Here is a 25,235-nt window from a genome sequence, read left to right on the forward strand (position 1 = left end):
GCCCTTGACCAGAATTGAACCTGGGACCTTTCAGTCCGCAGCCAACGTTCTATCCACTGAGCCAAACCAATTTCAGCAACCCTGGTACTTTTAAATGTGGCCCCCAATGCTATGGCATGTCCCCTCTTGGGAATCTGTGAGTTTAACAAACAACCTTTTCAGTAGTAATTGCCTCTTTACTTACTATAATAGTAAAACTCTTGTTATTCCAATCCCATTAGTGTTCCTCTTATTACTATTCCCCTATCCAAATGACCTTGTGGTTTCTGTCTTTTGATTGGACTCTGACTAATATAGTCTACTAAGTCCCATAATCATTTTATATCATCTTTTCTCCAGGGAGTGTTTGAGAGGGGGAAGTTGTGGTTTTCATCAATGCTTTACAATATAGACCAAGGGTCTATTTCCGGAATGTCACACAAAGCAAAAAGGAGCTGAACAAAAGTATAGAACTTAAATTAGAAACCTTCCCAAACTGATTACACACCATGATAAGATGATTCATATCTCTATCCTAGAAGTGAGTTTGAGCAGTATAGAGAATTATTACCTTTATAAGAAAAAACAAGTCTGTAGCTTTAAGTTTTACTCATATATATAACTGGAGGCCCGATGCACAAAATTTGTGCAAGGGGCTTGGCCCTGGCGACTGTGGCAGCTTGCCTCAGCCCTCGCAGCCCTGGAAGGTCATCCAGAAGGACATCCGGAAAGTTGTTCCGCTGTCTGGTTAATTAGCATATTATCCTTTTATTATTATAGATATCCAAAATCATTTTTAAAAGAATTTCAAGCAAATTACAAAAATTAAAACAAGATAAAAATAAACTAGTTAATCAGGGAAACTGGAAGACAAAAGTAGGGACAATAGATGAGCTTATTAGAATTTATGTTTCAAGCCGAAACCTGTTTGGCTCAGTGGATAGAGCGTCGGCCTGCTGACTGAAGGGTCCCGGGTTCAATTCCAGTCAAGGGCATGTACCTTGGTTGCAGGCACATGCCCAGTAGGGGGTGTGCAAGAGGTAGCTGATCGATGATTCTTCTCTCATCGATGTTTATAACTCTCTATCCCTCTCCCTTCCTCTCTGTAAAATAATCAATAAAATATATATTTTTTTAAAAAGAATTTATGCTTCAAGATTCTATATACTCACAAGAAGTTTGACTCATATTTGTCTCTGAAGTATTCAGTAAAGCACAGATGACATGATTGGTTTCTAATTCATTGTGGCTTTAAGATAAAGATTAAGCCCTAATATTTGACAAAGGAGGCAAGAGCATATGTTGAAGTCAAGACAGTCTCTCAATAAATGAAGCTGGGAAAATTGGTCAGATACATGAAAAAAAAATGAAACTAGGTCACCAACTTATAACATACACAAAAATAAACTTAAAATGGTTAAACTACTTAACTGTAAGATGGGAAACCATAAAAATCTTAGAAGACTCCATAGACAGCAAAATATCAGACACGTCTTGTAGCAATAGCTTAACTGATACAGCTCCTAGGGCAATAGAAACTAAGGAGAAAATAAACAAATGGGAGTACATCAAAATAAAAGGCTTCTGCACAGCAAAAGAAACCATCAACAAAACAAGAAAGCCCAATTCATGGGTGAACATATCTGTCAATGTTATCTCCGATAAGGGTTTAATCTCCAATAGTTACAGGGAACTCATACAACTTAACGAAAGGAAGATAAACAATACCATCAAAAAATGGGCAAAGGACCTAAATAGACACTTTTTTTTAATTAAAGTATTACATGTGTACATATCTTCCTATTTCCCCCCACCCCACAGTATCTTGCATCCATTGGTTATGCTTATATGCATGCATACAAGTCCTTAAGTTGATCTCTTAAACACCCCCTTCTCCACCCTTCTTGCTGTAATTTGACAGTCAGCTCGATGCTTTACTGCCTCTGTATCTATCTTTTTGTTCATCAGGTTATAATGTTCTTTATTATCCATAAATGAGTGAGGTCATGTGGTATTTTTCTTTCATTGACTGGCTTATTTCACTTAGCGTAATGCTCTCTAGTTCCATCCATACTGCTGCAAATGGTGAGAATTCCTTCTTTTTTATGGCAGCATAGTATTCCATTGTATAGATGTACCATAGTTTTCTGATCCAGTCATCTTACCATTTGCAACAACATGGATGGAGATGAAGAACATTATGTTAAGCGAAATAAGCCGGGCAGAGAAAGAGAAATATCACATGATCTCACTCATTTGTGGAAAATAATGAACAACATAAACTGATGGGAAAAAATAGATCCAGAGACAGAGAAACATCAATCAGAACATCAAACTTCAGGAAAGATAGGGGACAATGGGGGTAAGGGAGAGAGCTCAACCAAAGGACTTATATGCATGCATATGAGCCTAATCAATGGACACAGACAACAGGGGGGTGGGGCATGAGTGAGGGTTGGGGGGTAATGGGGAAATAAGGACACATATGTAAAATAATAATAATAATTTTAAAAATTAAAAATTAAAAAAAAATTGTGAGGTAACCAGAAACCCAAGAATGCCTGAGAATACCATGCTAGCAGTCATCAGCTGTATGGTAATATTACCTGGGACAAATGAGGAAGTATTTTGAACTTATGTTCCTGACCCTTCATGGTAAGAGCCAGTACTTGGGCTTATCCCCCGCCTAATGTAATCATCAATAATACCAAACACCTTGGTCATTCAGGAGGATCATGGGTGGGGCAAGGAAGTATAATTACAGAGGGGTCTTCACCCAGCTTCCCTTTCGTATGACACAAAATCAAACCACTGCTCCTTTGTGTATAAAATTAAAGAGATGTTTCTGGCTTGTGTGGACACCAAAGGAAGGGACTATCACTTGCTCCTGGGAGAGGTGCAGAAAATGTAACTAAGATCTTGTCTATACAAAAAGAAATCGACAGCCAGTTTGAAATGGAATTGCCATGACCTAGAGCAAAGAATATCCTTTCATGATATTATTCTACAATGTCATTATAATTTTTCCCAGATTTGTGTTACCCCCATTACCTATAATAGTACCTCACATCCTTGGGAACCAATAAAAAAATCTTTTTTTTTTTTTTTTTTTTTTTTTTTTTTGGTGCTTGCTTGGAGACAAAGGTAACACATCTCATATTTTAGAATTACAACAGCATAATATACAATTATCCCAAACAAACTTACAAACTAACTCTTTGAATGTCTGGTAGCTATTTAAAAAGGACAGGAAAGGATTTAGTCCCCTCCATTACTAATAGCCTACAATTGCATCATGCTTACACATACTAAACATTGTACTAAGTAATTTATATATATTAAAATTAATCTACGTAATTGCCATAACAAGCCTATGATTAGGTGTATCATCATCATCATCACCACCATCATCATCTCCTTTGCAAAGGAGGAAACTAAGCACAGAGAATTCACTTGCCCAAAGTTGTCTAGGTGCTGGTTGAGGATCCAGTTTCAACCCAAACTACTGTGGCTGAAAGTCTGTGTTCAGGTGTACTTTACTCTGGTGCCTCATCAAAGGTCTTGAAATCCTGTTAAAGTAAAGCATTTTATAACATCTTTCTTGTATTTAAATAAACATATCTCCTCAGTGTTTACTGTCTATAAATTTTTCCACTCCTCAGTGTTTACTGTCTGTAAATTTCAGCCCCTGATTACACCAAGCTATTTCAGATTTGGGAAGAGAAATGGGTAATACTTATATAACAGTTGGTATTTTAACTTATATTTGAATATAGACACCTTTAGCATTCGAAAAATTCATAACATTCAAAACAGATTGCTAAAACCCTCCACTGAAGGTCAAAAGTAGTTCACCTTTGACACTCTTAGGTCTGGAAACCATCTCCGCCTAGCACCTAACTGTGCTAGCACCTGGCTGCCAAAGGTGGTAAAGAAATTGCATGCTTTTCTCCCCACTTGGTTGAGCCCCATGGTATAATGTTTAGAATGAAAAAAATTCCCCCAAATTCTGCACAATAAATAGGTCAACGGAATGCTTAAACATTTGCCCAGGAAGCTGGAAGTATATGTATAAAGTCATTGCTTGGCAACTATGTTAATCCCTTGTGAGGCTGATGGTGGGGGCAGAATCTTGTGCGATTTTTGTTGTTGTTGTTGTTGTTGGTTTTTTTGTTTTGTTTTGTTTTGTCTCTTAATCCTTACCGGAGGGTATTTTTCATTGATTTTTTTTTTTTTTTTTTTTTTTTTTTTTTTTTTTTTTTTAGAGAGTGGAAGGGAGAGACATAGAAACATCAATGTGAGAGAGACACATCAGTTGGTTGTCTGCAGCGTGTACCCTGACCAGGACCAGGGATTGAGCCTGCAACCAAGGTATGTGCCCTTGACCAGAATCAAACCCAGACCCTTCAGTCTATAGGCCGACACTTTATGCACTGAACCAAACTGACTAGAGCTGTTTTGGTTTAGTTTTCATTTTATTGGTCCATGCAATTCAAAAGTCTGGGAATAACTGGTTTGAACTTTGTGTCTCCTTTCTTCCCCTGTGTAATGGCTAATTATATGTATCAACTTGACTGGGCCATGGGATGTCCAGATGTCTTGTTATATTATTTCTGGGTGTGTCGCTGAGGATATTTGCAAGAGATTTGCATTCGAATCAGTCAATCTGTAGACTGAGTAAAGTCAATGTCCCTCCCCAGAATGAGGGGCCTCATCCAATCCACTGAAGTCCTGAATAAAACAAAAAAGTAGAGGAAGGTGGAATTCTCTTTCTGCCTGACTGTTGAGCCAAGACATCCATCTTCTGCCCTTAGTACTCCTTGTTCTCAGGACTTCAGACCCAGACTAGGGTCTACCTTCAAAATACAGCGCTGGCTTTGCTGAATCTGGCCTCCATATCAAATGAGCCAATTTTGTATAATAAATAATGACGTTTCAGTAAATAATGGACTGCCTATACAAAGGTGGATACATAACATTAAAATGGAGCTGAAAAATTCCTATCACTTAGTGACATCATAGCCACTGTAACACCACAGTGCAATGCATTCTTCATGTGTTTGTGGTGATATTGGTGTAAACACATCTACTGAGCTGCTACTCACATAAAAGTATAGCACATACAATTATATGCAGTATAGAATACTTCATCATAAAAATAAATGACTATGGTGCTGGTTTATGTATTTACAGTGCTATACTTTTTATCATCATTTTAGAGTGTGCTCTTTCTACTTATAAGTCTGTTGTAAAACACTATGTAATGTTACACCAGCAGCAGCCTCATACATCCCGGGCTTACTTCCTCACTTGATTGCATCGTTTTTTCTTGTGTTTGATTTGATCTCATGTTGTTTTGTACACATAACATGCTGTACAGGTTTGTACCTAACAGCAAGACCATATAGCCTAGGTGTGTAGAGGCTATATCATCTGGGTTTGTGTAGTGTACTCTTTGATGTTTTTCACAACAAAGAAATCGCCTAGCTATGCACTTCTCAGAATCTACACCCATCCTTGAGTGGCTCATGACTATAGAGACAGATATAGAAACAGAGATTATAGAGATAGAGTGATAGATTCTGTTTCTCTGGAGAAGTTAATAACCCTCCCAGACATTTCTTAACCCTTACCTCCAGCTCCAATTGTCCCCTGAAAGTGTTCTTATCAATGTCCACACCACCTCCACGTTGCTGATTCTAGGGCTCACTTCTCTGCCCTATTTTACCATATGTCTCAGCACCACCTGACACTGAGCCATTCCTTTTTAAAACTATCTACTTTTTTGGCCCTCAGGTCCCCTTTACCCTGGCTCTTGTACTTGTCTCCGGCATTGTTTCAGACTCTTCCAAAGCACCTCTCCTCTCACCTGCCTCTTAAGTGCTAGTGTCCTAGTATCTCACCAGTGCAGGCCTGACAATTCATTCCTCACCTTGCCTCCTTCCACACAGTTGGATATGTCCCCTTAAGTGATTCCTGGGAAGGCAGTGTGGTCAACCCAACAATCCTGATATGGGTTGAGACACTTATGTGTTGAAAGGCAATTCTCCACGACTATCTCAGGTTTCTTCATGTTCCTGGACTTCTTAGTGAATGAATTTATAACCAAGTTAAGATGTTGGTATAAGGAGACATTCACTGATAGAAGGTCCAAGGTCAAGGTTCTGGCAAGGTTTTACAAGAGCCCTGGTGAGAGCCTTCTTCCTGGCTTGCAGACAGCTTCCTTCTCACTGTGTCCTCACATGGTCTTTCCTCCATGCTTGCACATGGAAAGAGTGAAACCAATCTCTCCGGTGTCTCTTTTTATGAAGGCACTTACCCCATCAGACCAAGGGACCCCTCCTAATGAGCTAATCATCAGCTAAAGGCCTCATCTCCAATTACCATTAATCGAGGGTTAGAGCTTCAACATATGAATTTGAGGAGAGATACAAATATTCAGCCTACAATAGTGGGGTAAACATTTGACTTACAATTTTGGAAAAACAGAACCTTGCAGAAGGCAGGTCTACAGTGTGCCTAGAGATCTCTCCTTCCTTCCTTGCATGCTTCCTCCTCCTATTGCCCTTTCTCCCGGCTTTCCTCCTCTTGTGTGCAATATGGCTGCTGGGGCTCCAGCAATCACATGTTAAGGTTCAGTTTGAAGTTATTAAGCTGGTAAGGCAAGATGGGTCAGTGGGAAGCGGGAACTTCATGGTCTGCCTTTTACCAGGGTCATAAAGTCTCCTTTCCATACCGAGGGCAATCATAGGCAAAGGGGCCTAGCCATGATTTCCAAGAAAACCAGAGGTGAGCCCTGATTGGTTTGGCTCGGTGGATGGAGCATCGGCCTGCGGACCGAAGGGTCCCAGGTTCGATTCCAGTTAAGGGCATGTGCCTTGGTTGCGGGCACATCCAAAGTGGGGGGGGGGGGTGCGGGAGGCAGCTGATCAATGTTTCTCTCTCATGGATGTTTCTAGCACTCTATACCTCTCCCTTCCTCTCTGTAGAAAATCAATAAAAATATATTTAAAAAAAAAAAAAACAAAAAAAACCAGAGGTGAGTTGAAGAGGGGTGAGAAGTTGAATATGTGAACCCTAGCGAAACGGGCAGGAACATAAGTCTAGTCCAGGATCAGATACTGGCTTGATTTTCATAGCACTAATTTAACCAACATTATTTCAATGTCATTCTTAATATAAACCAAGGGCGGAAATTCTGAGGGCGGCGTTAGAACACTTGGTTGCCCTCCAGATGGCAGGGGGAGGGGGTGCGGTTGTGGGAGGGAGGGAGAAAAGGGGGTGGCATGGAATTGCTAAAACGTATGGAATTCCTCCCGCTTGGAGATGTCATGACTAGGGACTCTCAGGGGCCCGAGCTTCCGCGCCCCCAAACTTTCCTCGTAACAAAGTGCTTGGCTAAAAGTGGGAAGAAAAAGTAAAAGAAAAGAAATGACTTTCAATCCTTTAATTCCTCTGAACTTTAAAAAAACAAAAACAAAAACGCTGCATCTCAATAATCAATCTGGTAGTTCCCTGAGCAAAGCACGTTCTGTACCTGTTACGAAGCGAGTCCCCAAGAGATAAACCACCGGAGCCAATTTGATCAAGCATGCAAGAGTTTATTACAGATTGGAATCCGGGCTCAAACCTTGGCTGACACAGCAGCCGGCAAACACCCAGGCAAGAGCCCCGATGGAGGGGCAGTCCTTCTTCTTATATTTCTTTTTCTCATCCCATTCCATTGTTGGTCTCTCACTCTCTGATTGGCCCCTCAGGACAAATAATTGGCTGTCTTTAGCTGTTCTTTAGGTGATTTACACAACCTGGCCTGTTTTGCTTCAAATAGAATGTCTGTCCTGACTCCCAATGGGAGTGCAGGATGCTGCGGTGTTTTATGACCCCAATTTCCCAGCCTGATCTGGAGGGAGGCCTGCATGTCCCACCCAAAGGAACTCCCGGCACTGAGTTACGAGTGATTTTATTTTTTTAAACTTTTTCCCCCTGGCCTGGTCTGTCTCCAGAGTCCTTATCTCTTGGGCAGACGGGGCCGACTGTCACATTCCCTCCTGGTCTTATCGGGTAATCAAATCCTTGATTCCTCCTCCTCCCGGTCCTCCGTATTGAGACTATGATAGTGAGTTTGGAGGACTATGATCTTAAGGTCCTGGACTCTGGATTGTATTAAATTTACCAGAGATCTGAACAAACAAGGACCCACAGTTAGAGCTAGCAATAGAATGAGGAGGGGGCCGGCTAAGGCACTAATAAGAGTTGTTAGCCAAGGGGACCACATAAAGAGGTTTTCATACCAGTTCCCTTGGCTGGCCCTGGCTTTCTTTTTTTCCTTTAATTTTTTTCTTAGTTGGCTGAGGCTCTCCTTTATGACTTCAGAGTGGTTGGTATAAAAATAACAAGCTTCACCCAGGGCTAGGCAAAGCCCTCCCTGTTTGAGAAAAAGTAGGTTTAAACCCCATCTATTCTGGAGGACAACTTCAGCTAGGGAGCTCAGTGACCCTTCTAGCTTGCTGACTGTATTTACAAGAGTGCTAAGGTCAGTATTTATCTGTTGGCTTAATTCTTTGTAGTCCTGGTTCCCCTTAATAAAGGCTGATGTTCCTACAGCCGTTGATCTTGCAATTTCAATTCTCAGTAAAAGGGGAGTAAGGACTAGGGCCCTCTTAACCTGGTGTGGGGCGAGACCTAAGTGTTCTCGGCCCCCTTCCCCAGAGAAGTAATAGACCTGAGGAAAGTATGTGTGCTAAGATGCAAAGGCCTGGCGATTCCTTGTCTAAGAGAAACGGGGGAAAGGCACAAGGAGTTATTCCATTGGTACAAGCCCACCAAGTCCCTTCAGGGGCAGCCAGCAGGGATACTCCTCCTCGAGATGGCTCCTCCGGTAGCAGGATGGTGGAGGCGCAGGACGAGGAGTAGAAAGAGTTCTTCAGAGGGGAATTAGCAGGCATCAAGCACGTTCTTTGTCCTTGTAGATCCCCGACCCCACTGGCAGTGACCCTCCGCAGCGTCCATGGAGATGTTTTTTATGTTCTGTGGGGTATCTCTAAGAGAGATGTTAACAGCAATTCCTGAATAATAAGGGGGTTCTGGGTTGAGACATGACCAATAGTCATTTGTGAGGCTGGGGTGAGTCCTTGGACAGTGAATTTCTTTACCCACACTGAGTCTCCTGACTGGAAGGGGTGTACAGGATCCACAGTGGGCACTGGCAGTGCATCTGGAACAAGCTTACAGGTGGCTCTCTGGGTAAAATGCAGAGCCTATAAGGACTTGAGCAAGAGAATGGTTATGAATTCTAGTTTTCAGTTTCTCCCTGACCCCAGGAAGGATGGAGGGAGGTCTACTATGTATGATCTAAAAAAAGGGGGGGGACCAGGGGGTTGGTCCAATTTTCACTGGTTTCCAGGACAAATTTAATTAAATTTTATAGAGTTCCGCTCAGGCCTGTCCTAAGGCTTGAGCTATACTTTGAGATACCTTGCTACAAAGGCTGGGCTGTTATTTGATCCTATGATTACTGGCAACTCGAATCTAGGTATAATCTCCTGGAGTAATTTTTTGATTATTACAGAGGCAGTTTCTATCCTATGCTTCAACCTAATCTGAGAAGGTGTCTATAAAAATTAGCATGTAGTTGTACCTTAATGCTGGTGGCTTAATATCTGCGACATCTACCTCCTAATGCTCTCCTGGGGAATTTCTCTGGGGCCCGAATTCCCAGGGGGACCCTTTTAGCATTTACCTGTGCACAGACAGTACTTCTAGTGATTATGCTTTTACCTTATCTAAGCTTATAGTATCTGTCTCACAGAAGTTCAGAAGTCTTGGTGACACCTAAGTGGGTAACCTGGTGTAACTGGGCAACTAACGTCTGACCTAGAGCCTCTGGGACCAACAGTTTGCCATCTGATAGGGTCTACCAACCATCTGGTCCTTTAATGACTTGCTTCTGTTCAGCCAATTCCTCCTCTTGTTTGGTGTAGGTTGGGTTCCGGCAGTCTTGTAAAGGCCCTACTGGTCTTTGGGCATTTTCTTTAGCAGTTTGGTCTGCGGCTCTATTTTCTCTGGCTTCAATTGTCTCCCCTTTCTGATGTCCTTTGCAGTGCACTATTGCAACTGCTTTTAGGAGTCAGATGGATTCAAATAAGCTAAAATCTCAGAAATTGGTAATCCTCTTTCCTGGGGGATGGCACTGTGTCCCCATTGAAGGGCCTGGATTAAGGCCAAAAGTTCAGGAATTGTGTCCAAATGGTGTGGTCCAGGGTGACTACTGCTGCCCCTGTATATCAGATCCCATCCCGAACGTAACTGCTCCCATTTGTGAACAGTATCTTGTCTGGTGATGACGGCAGGACATCTGTCAGTACTGCATCTGTTACCTCTATGCCATCATGAATGGGTTCCTCTGGATCATCTGGAAGCAGGCTGGCAGGGTTGATGGCCAGTGTCTTATGGAATTGGACGCAGGGCTGGTCCAGGAAAAGAGCGTGGCACTGGGTGATATTTGATATCCATCTCTCTGGAGCACTTCAAAGGAGGGCCTCAATGGCATGGGGTGTTGTCAGGGCTAGCTCCTGGCCCAGAGTCTGCTTATCTGCCTCCTTCATCAGAAATGCAATGGTGGCCGCTGCTCAGAGGCACACTGGCCACTCTGCTGCCACAGAGTCTAGTCTCTTAGACAGATAGGCAACAGGTCTCTTCCAGGAACCTAGAGACTGAGTGAGAATCCCTTTGGCAATTCCCCTTACCTCACTCACGTAAAGGTGGAAGGGCTTCGTGACATCTGGCAAGGCTAGGGCAGGTGCTGAGACGAGAGCCTTCTTTAGCTCCTCAAAGGCCTGTTGTTCTACTTCAGTCCAGTTCAGCGACTGCGTTCTTCCAGTACATGTTCCTTCTTAGGTCTACAGTCCTTGATGTCCAAGGAAAATAGTCAGTTTGTCTGGTGGCTCCCTGGACTGATATTTTCCTAGAGGTCCCATCGGCTCTGTCAAGACTGAATAAACTGCCCAGTGCTCACCAGGAAATTAATAGCTTTTCCTCTCACTTGTAAGGTTACCCTTGGGGGCTTAATTGAAAGGAGCCCTGGTCCTGTTAGTCTTTTTCCTTGAGGTTAAAAACCTTTGGAATCTAAGTCTCCCTTTATTTTAGATGGTCTCTGTCACCTCTGGCCTCACCTTCTGTCTCTCTCCCTTTCTAATCTCTGTCCTTTCCTGTCTCTAGCTCATATCTCTCTCCCTCCCTTTTTCACATATATACTTACACTTATACATTCATATCACTTTCTCTTCCAATCTTTGTTTTTGCTTCTGTCTAAATCTTTCCCTCTCGTACTCCCAGAGTCTCTTTCTTAAGTCTCTATTTCGTTCTTTCTCTCTCTCTCTGTTTCTCCTTCTCATCACATGCACAACTTTCATAAAAATTTTTACTATTTTATATTAGCTTTTAAATCTTCTTTTTATGTTCTTCAAAAATCCATAACCATACCTCAAATCTTCCATTATTTAAAAATATTTAGAAAAGGCAGAGGGAAGAGGGAGCGGGTCCAGCACTCGGTTCCCAGGCCTCCAGCGGCTTGAGATTTAAACTGCCACATTCTTCCTACAGATAAAGATCTCAGATTCTGATAAGACTGAAAAGGGGAAGAAGAGAATTTCTAGCTGCGCCTTTAAGCCCCCTAACAGAACACGGTGAAAAGTGTCCAAGCAGTCACAGGGGGCGTTTTGGGGCCCCCTTGGGGTACAGGGGGGCCACAGGGGAATGTTCCTCCTTGCCTTACCGCCTCCAGCTACTCAAAACAACTCCTGGAGGTGAATGGAGGCAGGGAGCGAACGGGTCCCAGGTGGCAAAGGCGGTGCTTCCACCAGGGCGTTTTCATCAGGCTGTCCACCGCTTGCCTCTTGCTAGTGAAGGTGCCTTGGGGGAACCGGTGACCCCTACACTGCAATCAGACTCCTTGAGCTTTCTGAAAAGCTCCTCTGCGTGTGTTCTCATTAATATTACTGATTTTAAAACTTTAACTTAAGAGTTGACACACACACAGGACCACGGCCCACAAAATATTTTCCTTTTCTTTTAAAGATTTTATAATGTACTGTAATCACTAATCACATTAAACTTAGATGGCCAATTGAAAGAAATAGTTCTGAGACCGTTCCTCCACCACTGATGAAGACTGGGTGGAGGCAGGTGTCTGAAATAAGATTTATTTAGTTTTTGAGCTCGCTGGGCAGACTTGGCGACTTTGCCAGTTCAAGCTTCCTTCTTGTAAATAGTTAATTTTAGAATTTGGTCTCTGCTTTTAATTTTTGTACCATAATTGTTACAATTTCATATCTTCAAATCAATAAATATAGACATAAATATTGTTAGGTGGGCTGATACCCCTCTGATAGAAAGCAAAGCACCCCTGGGAAAAAGGAATCCCAGTGGCCACTCAGGGCGGTTTGCTAGCCATCAGAGCACTCAGCTTTAAACAAATTAAAGGTTTCTTTCTTTCTCTCTCCTCAGTGGGTGTTTAATAGTTGCTGGCAGTCATCCCAGGTGGGCTGGTGAGTGTAGAATACAGACTCCAGTAAAGTTATCAGCCCCTGGGGGTTCTGCGAAAAAGGGGGATTCTGATTCTTTCAATTGTACAAATCAGAGGGGGTGAAAAGAACATAAGTCCTTAGGCTCAGCCCATGGGAGTCCATCTCCCCCACCTCCCTAAGCGGTAACAGGGAAGCCATTTGGCTTTCACTAAACTGAGCTCCCGAACGAGTGTGGGGAGGGCTGAGGGGGAGCTCGTCAAGGGTGGTCCCTTTCCTATCCCCCTCACCAGAGCTGGAAGAGTCAGGTGACACAGGGGGTGCCTTCTCGAGGCAAAGGGGGATACTCCACTCTCATCTGGGATCTCACTGGGGGTCAGGCCCCTTCTCCTTGCTTGGCGAGGTAGTGGAGGCAGCTGCGGCCACATAAGGGGGTGGGCAAGGGAATTTCAGGCCCCACATCGAGTCTTCCTCAGGAGCCTCTAAAACAGGGGGTGCTGAGGGCGCCTGACTTGGCTTCTCTCTGCTCGCCTGTGGCCGGGCGAGCAAGACGGACCTGGGAGGTCTCTTTCCCAATTTTCCTTTGTCAGGGAGACAACCACACTCCTTCAGCCATTTGGGGTTATCAGAAAGAACATAAATCCAGATATCAATGTATGGAATTTGGTCCGGACGCCCAGGGCTCCTATAGACTATCCGCCGGACTCCCGTGCAGGGCCCCATGTCTAGGGTCCCTGTTGAAGGCCAATCAACTCCAAATGTCGGCCACTCCAATTCACAGAGTCTCCGGAGAGTGAAGGCATCTACAGAAACACCATAGCCTTCACTTCTTTTTTTGTTTGTTTGTTTTGTTTTGTTTGTTTGTTTGTTTGTTTGTTTGTTTTAAGTCAGGAAAATTTTTAACCATGCATTTAAGGGGACTTAGGTGACTCTCCTTTGAGTTTCCTTGCCTCATTTCTCTCTTTCTTCCCAATCTATAAACAGTTAGGCAGCAAATAAGTCCAAAACAAATCCCAAAAAGGAAAAACGAATACTTTTATCAATTCCCACACACTCGATTGCGGCTGCACTCTCTCAACACTCACAACAACACTCATTCAGACCAGAACAACACTCCCTCATACTAGAACCAAGGAGTCCCCAGACTCCAAACCCAGACAGAACCAGGGAGTCCCCAGACTCCAAACCCAGACAGAACCAGGGAGTCCCCAGACTCCAAACCCAGACAGAACCAGGGAGTCCCCAGACTCCAAACCCAGACAGAACCAGGGAGTCCCCAGACTCCAAACGCAGACAGAACCAGGCCTCGGTGATCGTCACCACCTCGGTTGCGAACCGGGAGTTCAGCGGCGTCCCGCCTCCCGCGTTCACGAAACAGGGTACTTACCAAACCAGGACAAGAAGCTTCAAGAAACTAAAAAGAGAAACCAGGCCTGACTTACCGGCGCCAAGTAGGCAGATCCAGGAGTGGTCCGATGTTCTAGAGGACTTGAAATTTCTTAAATTTCTTAGAGGGGCTTACTGAGAAGCCCCCCTGGTGGGATCTCGCTGGGGAGCCTCCAAATGTTACAAAGCGAGTCCCCAAGAGATAAACCACCGGAGCCAATTTGATCAAGCATGCAAGAGTTTATTACAGATTGGAATCCGGGCTCAAACCTTGGCTGACACAGCAACCGGCAAACACCCAGGCAAGAGCCCCGATGGAGGGGCAGTCCCTCCTCTTATACCTCTTTTTCCCATCCCATCCCACTGTTGGTCTCTCACTCTCTGATTGGCCCCTCAGGACAAATAATTGGCTGTCTTTAGCTGTTCCTTAGGTGATTTACACAACCTGGCCTGTTTTGCTTCAAACAGAATGTCTGTCCTGACTCCCAATGGGAGTGCAGGATGCTGCGGTGTTTTATGACCCCAATTTCCCAGCCTGATCTGGAGGGAGGCCTGCATGTCCCACCCAAAGGAACTCCCGGCACTGAGTTATGACTGATTTTATTTTTTTAAACTTTTTCCCCCTGGCCTGGTCTGTCTCCAGAGTCCTTATCTCTTGGGCAGACGGGGCCGACTGTCACAGTACCATCCCTTGGTAGACTGCTCCCCCAAATGGCTTGGGTCTTGTCGCAGTCTCTCCAGCCTCTGCCCCCAGTTCCGGTTTCCCGGGCCGGAGCCTAGGTGGGCGTGGGCGGGTGCGAGGGGCGACCGGACGCCTGGCCGCCGGCGCCGCGCCCCCTGGGAATCCCCCCCCCCCACTCCCCCCCCCCCCGCGCGCGCGCGGGCTTGTGGGTAACGCGGGGCCGCCAGGTGACAGCTAATGGCGGCGACCGCCTAAGCCGGCCGGCGGCAGTTAGGGCCTCGGGAGCGCGGCAGAACCTTCCGATTCCGATCGCGGCTTCTCCGATCGCGGTGGCGGCGGTCCGGGCGCGCCATGGACAGGCAGGCGGCGGCGGCGGCGGCGGGCAGCGAGGGCGCCGGGGGGCCGGGCCCGGGGTCCGCTGGGGGCTGGAGACCCCCTCGGGTCGCGGGGCCCCCGCCCGCCGGCTCCCGGCAGCCCAGCGTGGAGACCCTGGACAGGTAAGCGGGGCCTGGCCCGCCAAGGCCTCTGTACATCGACTCCCTAGGGCCCCTAATGAGCCGGAGGTCCTCATGGGTCAAAGGACGGAGTGCAGAGTCCCCCTCCTTGGCTCCCTACTCGGCCCATCTCAACATCCCGGACCCCTCACCTGGCTCACTTCCGCCTTGCGAGCAGAAGTTCCCCTGAGGGGCTTGGCAGCTGTCAAACCATTGCCAGTGCCACCTCTTCCTGTGCCCCAACCACAAATCACTGGGAGGATATTACCCCGGGCTCTCCTCTCCTAGAGTGACCTTGCCTCCTGTGGTTTGAAGACCACCACATATCAGCCGCCCCATGCTTGGGGTCTTTGATATTGGGATTTAGAGTGGGGGGCAAGGGGTGGAACCCAACAGGTGTGAAGCTGGTTCACATGGGGGCAAAGACACCCTGATTTGAAAAATTGGGATGGAACACGTCCAGACTGCTCCTGATGCAGAACACGCAATCGTTTACTTTCAGTTCTCTACCCTCTGAATCTACTGCTTATTACCCAGTCTCAGAACTAAGATCCATCAGTTACAAGCATAAACTGACCATGTCCAACTGGGAGGGCTGTCCTGATGCCCCCGAGGCAAGGGGTGGGTTATGCCACCTCCAGAATATCCAGTATGCCCACATCTTGGCCATTTCACTTGACACCAGAGTGCAGTTAGGCAAGAGAGACAGCTCCATCAGGTTTAAATGTTTATTCTTGCCTGGCTTAGTCACACTACTGAGCTGTGCTTTGGGAAATTTCCAAAAACATGGGAAAAACAAGGAACACTCCCTTTGTCTCTACCCCAGTGTAATTACAGTGTATTTTAGTAAGTTAATCGCCCAAGTGGTCAGCTTCACTGAAAACTAAACACAGCTAAGACAGTACTTGGAATGGTCAGAATTTTCCCCTCATTGCGGATGCTCTGTAATGTCTGAGGGCTTGGAGAGTCAGAGAATAATTGCTCTCTTACCGTGGAGAAGACAAACCAGCAGTTTAAGTTGAATGTAAGTGCTAAGGTAGGGTGAACATGCAAACATTCTAGCTGGTGATCATTTGAGAAGCTTTTAAAGAACTCCATGGGGCCAAAACCGGTTTGCTCAGTGGATAGCGCACCAGCCTGCAGACTGAAAGGTCCCAGGTTCAATTCTGGTCAAGGGCATGTACCTTGGTTGCGGGCACATCCCCAGTGGGAGGTGTGCAGGAGGCAGCTGATTGATGTTTCTCTCTCATCGATGTTTCTAACTATCTCTCTCCCTTCCTCTCTGTAAAAAATAAAAAAAATAAAATAAATAAAATAAAAACTCCATGGCAAGGCCCCCCTCCTGAGGCTTCTGATTCAGGATGTTTCGGGGAGGCCCAGAAGTTAGTAGTTTCTAAAAGGTCACAGCCTAAACTGCCATCTACCACATTGTGGGTACACAGAAGTGGTTACTTGGTTTATTTGTTAGTGGTGGGGGGATTGGCAATTATGGGCAGTAAGTAAGCAAGGGCCTTCTGAGGAAGCTGAGATTTAAACTGAGTGGTAAAGAATGGGAAGTTAGCCAGGGGAAAGGGTGGGAATGGCTTCGAGCCATTGGAGTGGAATGTGTAGAGCCATTGGAGTGGAATGTGCAGTCATGTAGGTGATACTGGATGTGGGGAACTGGTAGGGGAAAAGACTGGCGGGATGGCAGGAGCCAGATCTTAAAGGGACCTGTGTGCCTTCCCAGGGCATTTGCCTTTATCCTCTGGGCCAGTGCTTCTCAGGGCATGGTTCTGTATAACCTGTCACAGAATCACCTCCAGTGCTTGATTTAAATGCATATTCTTGCGTCTCACCCTAAATCTAGTCTGGAATTCTGCATTTTATTTTATTTTATTTTATATATATTTTATTGATTTTTTACGGAGAGGAAGGGAGATGGATAGAGAGAAACACCAATGAGAGAGAAACATCGACCAGCTGCCTTCTGCACACCCTCCACTGGGGATGTGCCCGCAACCAATGTACATGCCCTTGCCTGGAATCGAACCTGGGACCCTGCAGGCCACAGACCGACGCTCTATCCATTGAGCCAAACCGGTTTCGGCTGGAATTCTGCATTTTTAACAGCCACTTGGCACTACGTGTAGGGTGGACCACATGACCTCTTTTGACCAGGATGGTACTGGCTTACTAGTTGGGCCAGTGTAATTATTAATAGTGTTCTCCTTCAACTCAGAGTAGTGATTTGGTTTGGAAGGGGGAAATATATGGTCACCCTATTGCAGGGACCACAAAAGGGTTTCCATTAAGTGAACTACAGGATGGGACTGGCATTTGAGAATGGACTGGAAGCAGGTAGTCTTATTGATCAGATTATGGAAATGCTAATCATTCATTCATTTCTTCTGCAAATGCACGTGCCTTCTCTCTGTGAGGCATTATGTTGGGCTGAGGGTATAGCAGGAAACAGACACAAATACCTGCCCTCAAGGAGTGTATGTTTGGTGGGAGAAAGACAAAATTCCAAGTGAAATGTGTTCTCTGCAGATGATGATGATTAGTGCACGAGGAGAAAAGTAAGTTGGGAAAGGGATGGAAATTATTGGGGATATGCACTTGGGAAGTGGCTGGAATTTTATTTAGGGTGGTCACAGAAAGCCTACCTGAGAAAGTGACATTTGAATAATGTTCCTAAAGAGGAGGGGGATCCAGTCATATAGATATCTGGGACGACTGCATTCTAGGCAGAAGCCTGTGCACCCTTGGGTGGGACTGTGATCAAAATGTTCAAGGGTTGGCAAGGAGACCAGTGTCACTAGCGCGCAGGGAGCTAGGGAGAGAGCAATAGGGGACAACGGGCAGAGAGGTCACAGGGGCAGATGGTGGAGAGTCATGGGGAGCCATTGCAGGTCTTGGAGCAGAGGAATGATATAATCTATTTAGATTTCAGTAAGATCTCCATGACTGCAGTGTGGACAACAGATCAAAATGGGTAAGGGTTGAAGCAGAGACTAGCAAGTAGGAGGCTACTGCAGTCATCCAGGTGAGAGAGGATGATGGCTTAGACTGGAACAGTGAGGGGTGGAGGATGGAGAAGTGGTTAGATTCTGGATATAATTTGAAGAAAATTTCCAGGGAAGAGCCAATAGGGTTTGCTGATTATTGGTTGTTGGGTAAGATAGAAGAAGAATCCAGGACAATCCTGAGGTTTCTGGCTTGTAGGAAGTGGTGTTGCTGAGATGGAGAAGCAAGCCTCTAAGTGAAACAGTTTTAGGAGACTGGCAGGCTCTAGCTCTGTACTATCAGTTATGAGATGCCAGTTGTCCTGGAGGCAGTTGGTTTATATGATCCTGTAGATCAGAGGTGGTGTCTGGGCTGCGGACCTCAATTTGGGAGTTTAAGCATAGAGACTGGGCTTACATTCACGAGGCAGGAGGAGACCACAGAAGAAGAATGGGTGTCTGAAAAGGGAAACTGGAATAGCAATCAAGCAAGGTGCATTCTTGTGATATCAGGTGTGAGAGCGAAGTGAGGGGTGGACTCCATTGTAAATCCCAGCTTTTAGGCCTTAAGGGCCTGGGTAACTGGCTGTGCTTTCCTCTAATTTAGAAAACATGGAGCTGATGATGGTTCAGAAAGTTTGAGTTGGCAGGGTCTCTGGGATTGATTAGTGATGTCTCCTAGGATTATGGGCATCCACCCCCAGGTTGGAGAAACAAGGCTGGGAAGTGCCAAGTGATTGTTGATGCCAGGCATGTGGAGGGAAACTTCACAGACTAAAGAGAAGGGGTAGGGGAGGGGAGATATGGCTTCCTTTCTCAGGTTTGTCATTCACAGTTCTGATTCACACTCTTCAGAGGGACCATGAGAGTGAAACCTGGCTCTCCAGCCGTGGTTCAGCCCCACTTGGTGAACTGTGAGACCCTCTTCTGTCTTCTGAATACTGTACTTCTCTTCATGATGTCAACTTTGTGGTCCTGCAAGAGGATGTGGCTTGCTTAAGGTCACGGAGCTAGCAGATGACAGAAACAGGACTTGGATCCAGACCTCCTCTCTACCCTTCCACTAAACCACACTGTTTGTAACTTTGTTGGCCAGGACGCTTTTGGATGCAGGTGACGAAAAATACAAACCATTCTAGCTTAAGCCAAAGAACAAACTGTCTTGGTGCACATCACTGCTGCAGATAAACGGCCACAGCACATTTGGCACCAGAGTTTCAAATAATGTTGTCAGCACACCCCCACCACCTCCATCTGTTGAATTTTTCTTGTCTTACTCTTTATCTCTGGGTTCCTCTAAGTGGTGAGGGTGGGGAGTGGCCTTCAGTGGACTGGGGTAGATACAACCAAGGGTCTAAGAGAAAAGCTTCAATTGGCCCAGCCTGGGTCACTTCCCTACAAGTGGGGGCAGGAGGAACAAGAGGTCACTCTTCTTCTCCCTCCCCCACAGAAGCCTATGAAGTTGAGGGGTTGTTCCCCACAGTAGAGAGAAGTGTCCTTATCAGAAGAATGGGGAAAGAATGCTGGGTAGATGGTAACAACAGATCACCCATGGTGGGTACACAGGCAGGTTTCCGTTAGATTTGCAATCAGGGGTAGATGCTGACAGGAAAAGGGGCTACATAATAAGAAAAGTATGCTATAACTGGGCAATAAAGGTGACTTAGCCTTTCAAAAGGAAACTAAAATCCCTCCCCTTTCCTTCCTTCTTCCTCTTAGACATTGTGGTAAATGAATTCTTAACATATAGGAATGTCCGCCCATTTAGCGCATGTTTTTACTTATATTTGCAGTCCCACAGATAACCACTGAGCATCTTCATCAGATTACAATTTAGATCACTAGTAGAGAACACCAAATATCTTTGTTTTACTACTTATTTTAAATACTGCCTAGGTAATCCAGGTTTTTCTATTCTTCCATATATGAATGTATATTTAGTTAGAGATGAGATTTTTAAAGATCTTAAACATTGTTTACAATGAAAGCTACCTGCAAGGTAAATGTTTTGCCCCTTTTCTTGATTTCTTCAGTGCTTTGACCAGTTGAGAGAAAAATCTGTTTCCTAGGGGCAGTTTTTAATTCCCCCCTCTGCTTAGTTTGCTTATGAGGTCCTTGAGGTCAGGAGTACACAGCCCTAAACACTTACCAGCCATGTGACCTTGGTCAAACACTGGAACCTCAGTTTTCTCATCTGTAAGATGGGTCACTTTTAGGCTGTGGTGAGGCTGTGGTTAGAAATGTGTTGAATATTTTAGAGCACCATTTTCATTGCAATGTGGTGTTCTCATGTAGGCAGTGGCTGGCATCTGTGGTACTGGCCTCTGTTTTGCCCTCCAGCTCAGTGAGTTGGCCATTACTGGTTTTGCCATATTCTGCCAGAACAGCCCTAATGGAGCTGAAGGCAGGCCTGCCACTTTCTTACCAGACCTGTCCCCTCTGCGCCTCAATTATCTCAGAAACAAGTTGGCTATTTTCTGTTCTGTCGTCTTATTCCACGGTTGTGAGGCTCTGATATAATAAGGACTGTAAGAGCCTTTTGTAAGTCATAAAAGCCCTTGCAGAAGTCTAAGAAAGCATTACTACTAGACACAGACATCATTTTTCTATTTTGTTTTTAAAAATCATATTGATAATCAACGTTGCTACAGTAAGAGTTACTTTGATTTATTCAAAATTATTGAATACATTTTCTAGATTTGACACTACCAATATAAAATCGATTGAATGTTTTAAAAGCATATGCTTTAAGATAAATATTTCACTTTAGAATTAATTTCCTTTATACATCACATTAAGAATATCCATCCTATATACAGGGGTTGGCAAAATAATACAATAATTAACCAGTAATAATACAAGAATAAACTTTTGCATATTTACAACTATAAACTTATGTTTGCCCACCCCTGTAATTGTAAGAGTAAAATTCCATTAAATGACAGGGAATAACTTGCTTAGAATCTTAAAAATAAATTTTCAATTCATTTAAAATCAACCTGAAAACTAACTTACTTCCTAGTTATTAGTCAGTATTTCAGTTCTTAAAGTAAATGTAAACGTAACCAAATAGTGTAATAAAAGTTCATCTGAAAAAAAAAAAATACACACACACACACACACACACACACACACACACACACACACTGAGTGGCCAGATTATTATGATCTCTGAATGCATAGTAACATAGTAATCTGGCCACTAGGTGTACATCCTATATAATAAAAGGCTAATATGCAAATTGTCCCCTTGACCAGGAATTCAACCAGCAGGCAGGCCCGCCAACCGCCCCATGTCCCTTCCCCTGGCCAGGCTGGCTGGACCCCACCCATGCATGAATTTATGCACCGGGCCTCTAGTGTGTATATATATACTGAGTGGCCAGATTATTATGCATTCAGAGATCATATATACTAGAGGCCTGGTGCACAAAATTTGTGCACAGGGGTCCCTCAGCTCAACCTGCACCCTCTCAATCCAGGAGCTCTCAGGGGATGTTCTACTGATGGCTCAGGCCCACTCCCATGGTTCTCTGCTCTCTGCTGGGCCTGGGGGTTTCACTGCAGCCATGGAGATGAAGCCCCCATGCCCTGCTGTCTGCTGTCTATCTGCCGCCCCCATGGGAAGGAAACCCCAATGCCTGCAGTATGCTCTGTCTGCCAGGCCTGGGGGCTTCCCCGACACTGACACACTAAGGATGCCCCATACCCTGTTGTCCTGGCTCTATCTGCAGGGCCTGGGCGTGTTCCCACTGCCACCTTGCTAAGGAAGCCCCCAAGCCCTGCTGTCTGGGTTCTGTCTGTCAGGCCTGGGGCTTCACAGTCATCACCCTGTGAAAGAAGCCCGCAAGTCCTGCTGTCTGGGCTCTGTCTGCTGTGTCTGGGGGCAGATCCAGCTTCGCCACTTGGTCCGCACGAATCCCCATGGGGCTGACAGGCCCAGACGCTGCAGCACCAGTGGAGCAGGAAAGCTGGATCCACCCCCTCGGGTGGACAGACCCAGACACTCCAGCAGCAGGGCTGAGGGGACTGGGTGCCACCATCTTGTGGCTATGGGGGCCGCCATTTTGTCACGGAGTGATGGTTAATTTGCATATTACTCTTTTATTAGATAGACTATATATATGCGTGTGCGCACATATATATATTCTATCACACACACACACACACACACACACACACACTGAGTGGCCAGATTATCAGGTGTTAAGAGATCATAATAATCTGGCCACTCAGTGTATATCCCCAGTCAGTGCTCATTTTTCTCACCAAGAACTTATGTCTTAAAATATTTTAATTACACTATTTCTTTTAGTCCCACAGGATCACATGTTGAATGGTGTAAACAGCTTATTGCTGCTACAATTTCTAGTCAGATTTCAGGTTCAGTGACAACAGAAAATGTATCCAGAGATTATAAGGTAAGCAGCATTGAGTTCTTAATTCATTTTCAGTATGCTAAGTAGCCAAGAAGCTTTGCAATTTTAAATCAAGTGAGACTTTGGTCACTTGTTGCTGGATGGCCATTTGCTTGTTGCAAGGCCGAAAGGTTCTCTGTTGTTAGATGTGAACTTTAGAAGAGAAACTTTACCAGGATCTATTGATAGTATATTTGGTAATAATTTTGTAATTGAGAGGAAAAGATATCTTTATAGTATAATCATTCTTTTAAAACTCGTTATTTTTATGATTTAATATACATTATATGTTACTTTTTACCTTATTATAATAAATACCTGTATCTTTTGTTAATATTCTAAATTTCAGAAAATGTCTGATGTACAGTCTTTTTTTACAGTTTGTTTCAGCATTAACATGTGATAATATAATGTAAAAAAATTTCTAAAATCTCAAGAATATTTTTATGGGCAGCCTGATATTTTAGTCCTTATTAAATTAAGAAATATCTTGTTTATTTTTAAAGTTGGATTTCCTACTTATTCTAAAGTTAACAGTGATAAGTTTCTTGTCAGTAGAGAGGGGCTGGAGTTCTTTTACTTAACACTGCTTCTTAGCAGATGCTTAATAAATATTTGTTGAATCAATTAATAAATAAAACACTTGAGTATTCCATCTTTTAGGTTGAAGATTAACTTGGTTTTAATGTAAAAACCTATTAACAGGTACATTAAACGAAACTGTGTTTACATTTCAGGTTGTAATGTTTGCTTGATTTGAGATTTCTGTTTATTATAGTAATTTTGCCTGGTAGTAAGAGATAATTGATTTTCATAAGTATTTGCAAATTACATTTAGTATTCCAGAATATCCATAATCAATAGTCTCACAAAGTCATGGTCCTTGCCAGGCATCAAATCTTACAAACAATTCAAGAACTACAATAAAGACTCTAATTCATTCCTAATAGCCACTCCTTGTTTAAGGACACTGGACTCAGTTCCTCTTCAGCTCATAACTTAAGTGCAAAAACTGGCTCAAGAAGCCATGTCATTGAAATTTGGCTGTCATGCTGTACTTGCTTCATACAAGCTGTCAAATGCTTTTGATGACACCTACTGAAGGAAAGCATTGGTTGTGGATTGGTAGAAATTGGATAATCTGTCTAAGCAGAAGGATGACAGTGTATTCCTTAATAAGTTTCCCTGCTATTTTATTTTTGTGTTTACCCACATAGTAGCAGCTGGGACTCCTGGTCCTCAAAACCTGGCTGGGCTCTCTAGCTGGTTTGGCTCATTGGATAGAGCATCAGCCTGTGGACTGAAAGGTCTCGAGTTCAATTCCGGTCAAGGGAGCATGCCTGCGTTGCGGGCTCGATTCCCAGTGTGGGGTATGCAGGAGGCAGTGGATCAATGATTCTCTCTCATCATTGATGTTTCTATTTCTATCTCTCTCTTTCTCTCTCTTCCTCTCTGAAATCAATAAAAAAAAATACATATATTAAAAAAAAAAACAAAAACAGCTGGGCAAATATGCCATCTCCAGGTGGGAAAAACATCTGCTGTATAGCTGGTGCTTGAGTGGCTGGTCACTGAGCAGTTACTGGTCGCCCTATTGCCTCCACTTTAGCTGAGTAAGTGCCATGCTGAGTGGAGAGGCTCAAGGACCCATGTTAGTAGAGAATAGCTCTTACTTAGTCCTTGGAGTGATTCAGTACTGACAATTAATGAATTAACTGTAATGTTTTCATTTGGTTGAATATTTGTTAGTGCTGTGTGGGTTCTATGAAAGATTGAATGTTGATTGTGTGCATAGCTTTCTAACCTCTTTATTAATAGATCAGACTGAGTCTGTACTTTAACCTAAAGCAACTGTGTTGTTTTTTTTTAAATTTTAGTCTATTAACAAATTTTGTGTAGCATAATTGGCTCATATTGGAATGGTTAAACAGATGGCATTCAGAAAAAAAACTAAGGCTTTTCTATATTTTGCAAATTTAATTTTAAGTATCTACATCAGATCATGGCTAAAGTCTTTGATGAATTATTGTAAAAAAGTATGACTAATCATTGTCTTTGTTATATTTGCCCTGTAGTTAAATATACAAAGTTGTTGTTAAAGTTATTATTTGGGAGTTATATTTTTTTCAAGGAGCAAGTTATTTTTTAATAATACATATTTTTATTCTAAACCACAAGGATAATTTTACATGCTACTTATAAAGTAGTTCTTAAAATCAGAGTAACCAAGATAGGCTGCCTTTGAGACACCTCTGGCCTGGGAGCCATTGTTTGGGGTTTTCCCTAAAGGTCCTGATAGAACTCCTTTTAAAAAAAACCCTCACATGAGCATTTTTTTTTCATTGATTTTTTTTTAGAGAGAGTGGAAGGGGGAGAGAGAGAGAGAGAAACATCGATATGAGAGAGGCACATCGATTACCTCCCGCAAGTGCCTCTGGGATGCTGGACCGGACCCTGCAACAAAGGTACATACCCTTGACTGGAATGGAACCCAAGACCCTTCAGTCTGAGGGCCAACACTCTATCCACTGAGCCAAACCAGATAGGGCCAGATACAATTCTTTGAGAATTTAATTTGTAGTCATCAATCAGTAATATTTTAAATTATCTATTGTACAAGTATCTTATTTAAAATACTCAAACTTTGGGTGGTGGGCACATGGTGCAATATACAGATCTTGTAAAGTAGAAATCCACACATGAAAACTATATGTTCATGTTGACCAAAGTCACCCCAATCAATTTAATAAAAAAATAAAATACACACT

The 25,235-nt window shown here is 44.0% G+C and overlaps 1 protein-coding gene and 1 long non-coding RNA gene across 10 annotated transcripts in view; both read left to right on the forward strand.

Moving 5' to 3' along the window:
- Window positions 1-349: 349 nt before the first annotated feature.
- LOC123651321 lies at window positions 350-9,575 on the forward strand. Its single transcript, XR_006739946.1, has 3 exons — window positions 350-359; window positions 9,341-9,511; window positions 9,548-9,575. It is a non-coding gene; the product is annotated as an uncharacterized LOC123651321 (long non-coding RNA).
- Window positions 9,576-14,768: 5,193 nt separating this feature from the next.
- Window positions 14,769-25,235, forward strand: part of MTMR1 (myotubularin related protein 1) — a 62,731-nt gene continuing 52,264 nt past the window's right edge. For 5 of the 9 annotated variants that reach the window (XM_036413065.2, XM_036413069.2, XM_036413068.2 and 2 more), the window contains exons 1-2: window positions 14,781-15,065; window positions 22,365-22,470. In XM_036413065.2, the coding sequence (XP_036268958.1) occupies window positions 14,920-15,065; window positions 22,365-22,470 (252 nt within the window). In that variant the 5' untranslated portion in view covers window positions 14,781-14,919. Of the gene's footprint in view, window positions 15,066-22,364; window positions 22,471-25,235 lie in introns of all 9 variants that reach the window. The other 4 variants (XM_036413066.2, XM_036413074.2, XM_036413073.2 and 1 more) reach the window with 3 other exon arrangements.

Source organism: Pipistrellus kuhlii, unplaced genomic scaffold (assembly GCF_014108245.1).
Source record: "Pipistrellus kuhlii isolate mPipKuh1 unplaced genomic scaffold, mPipKuh1.p scaffold_m20_p_49, whole genome shotgun sequence".
Classification (NCBI taxonomy): Eukaryota; Metazoa; Chordata; class Mammalia; order Chiroptera; family Vespertilionidae; genus Pipistrellus; species Pipistrellus kuhlii.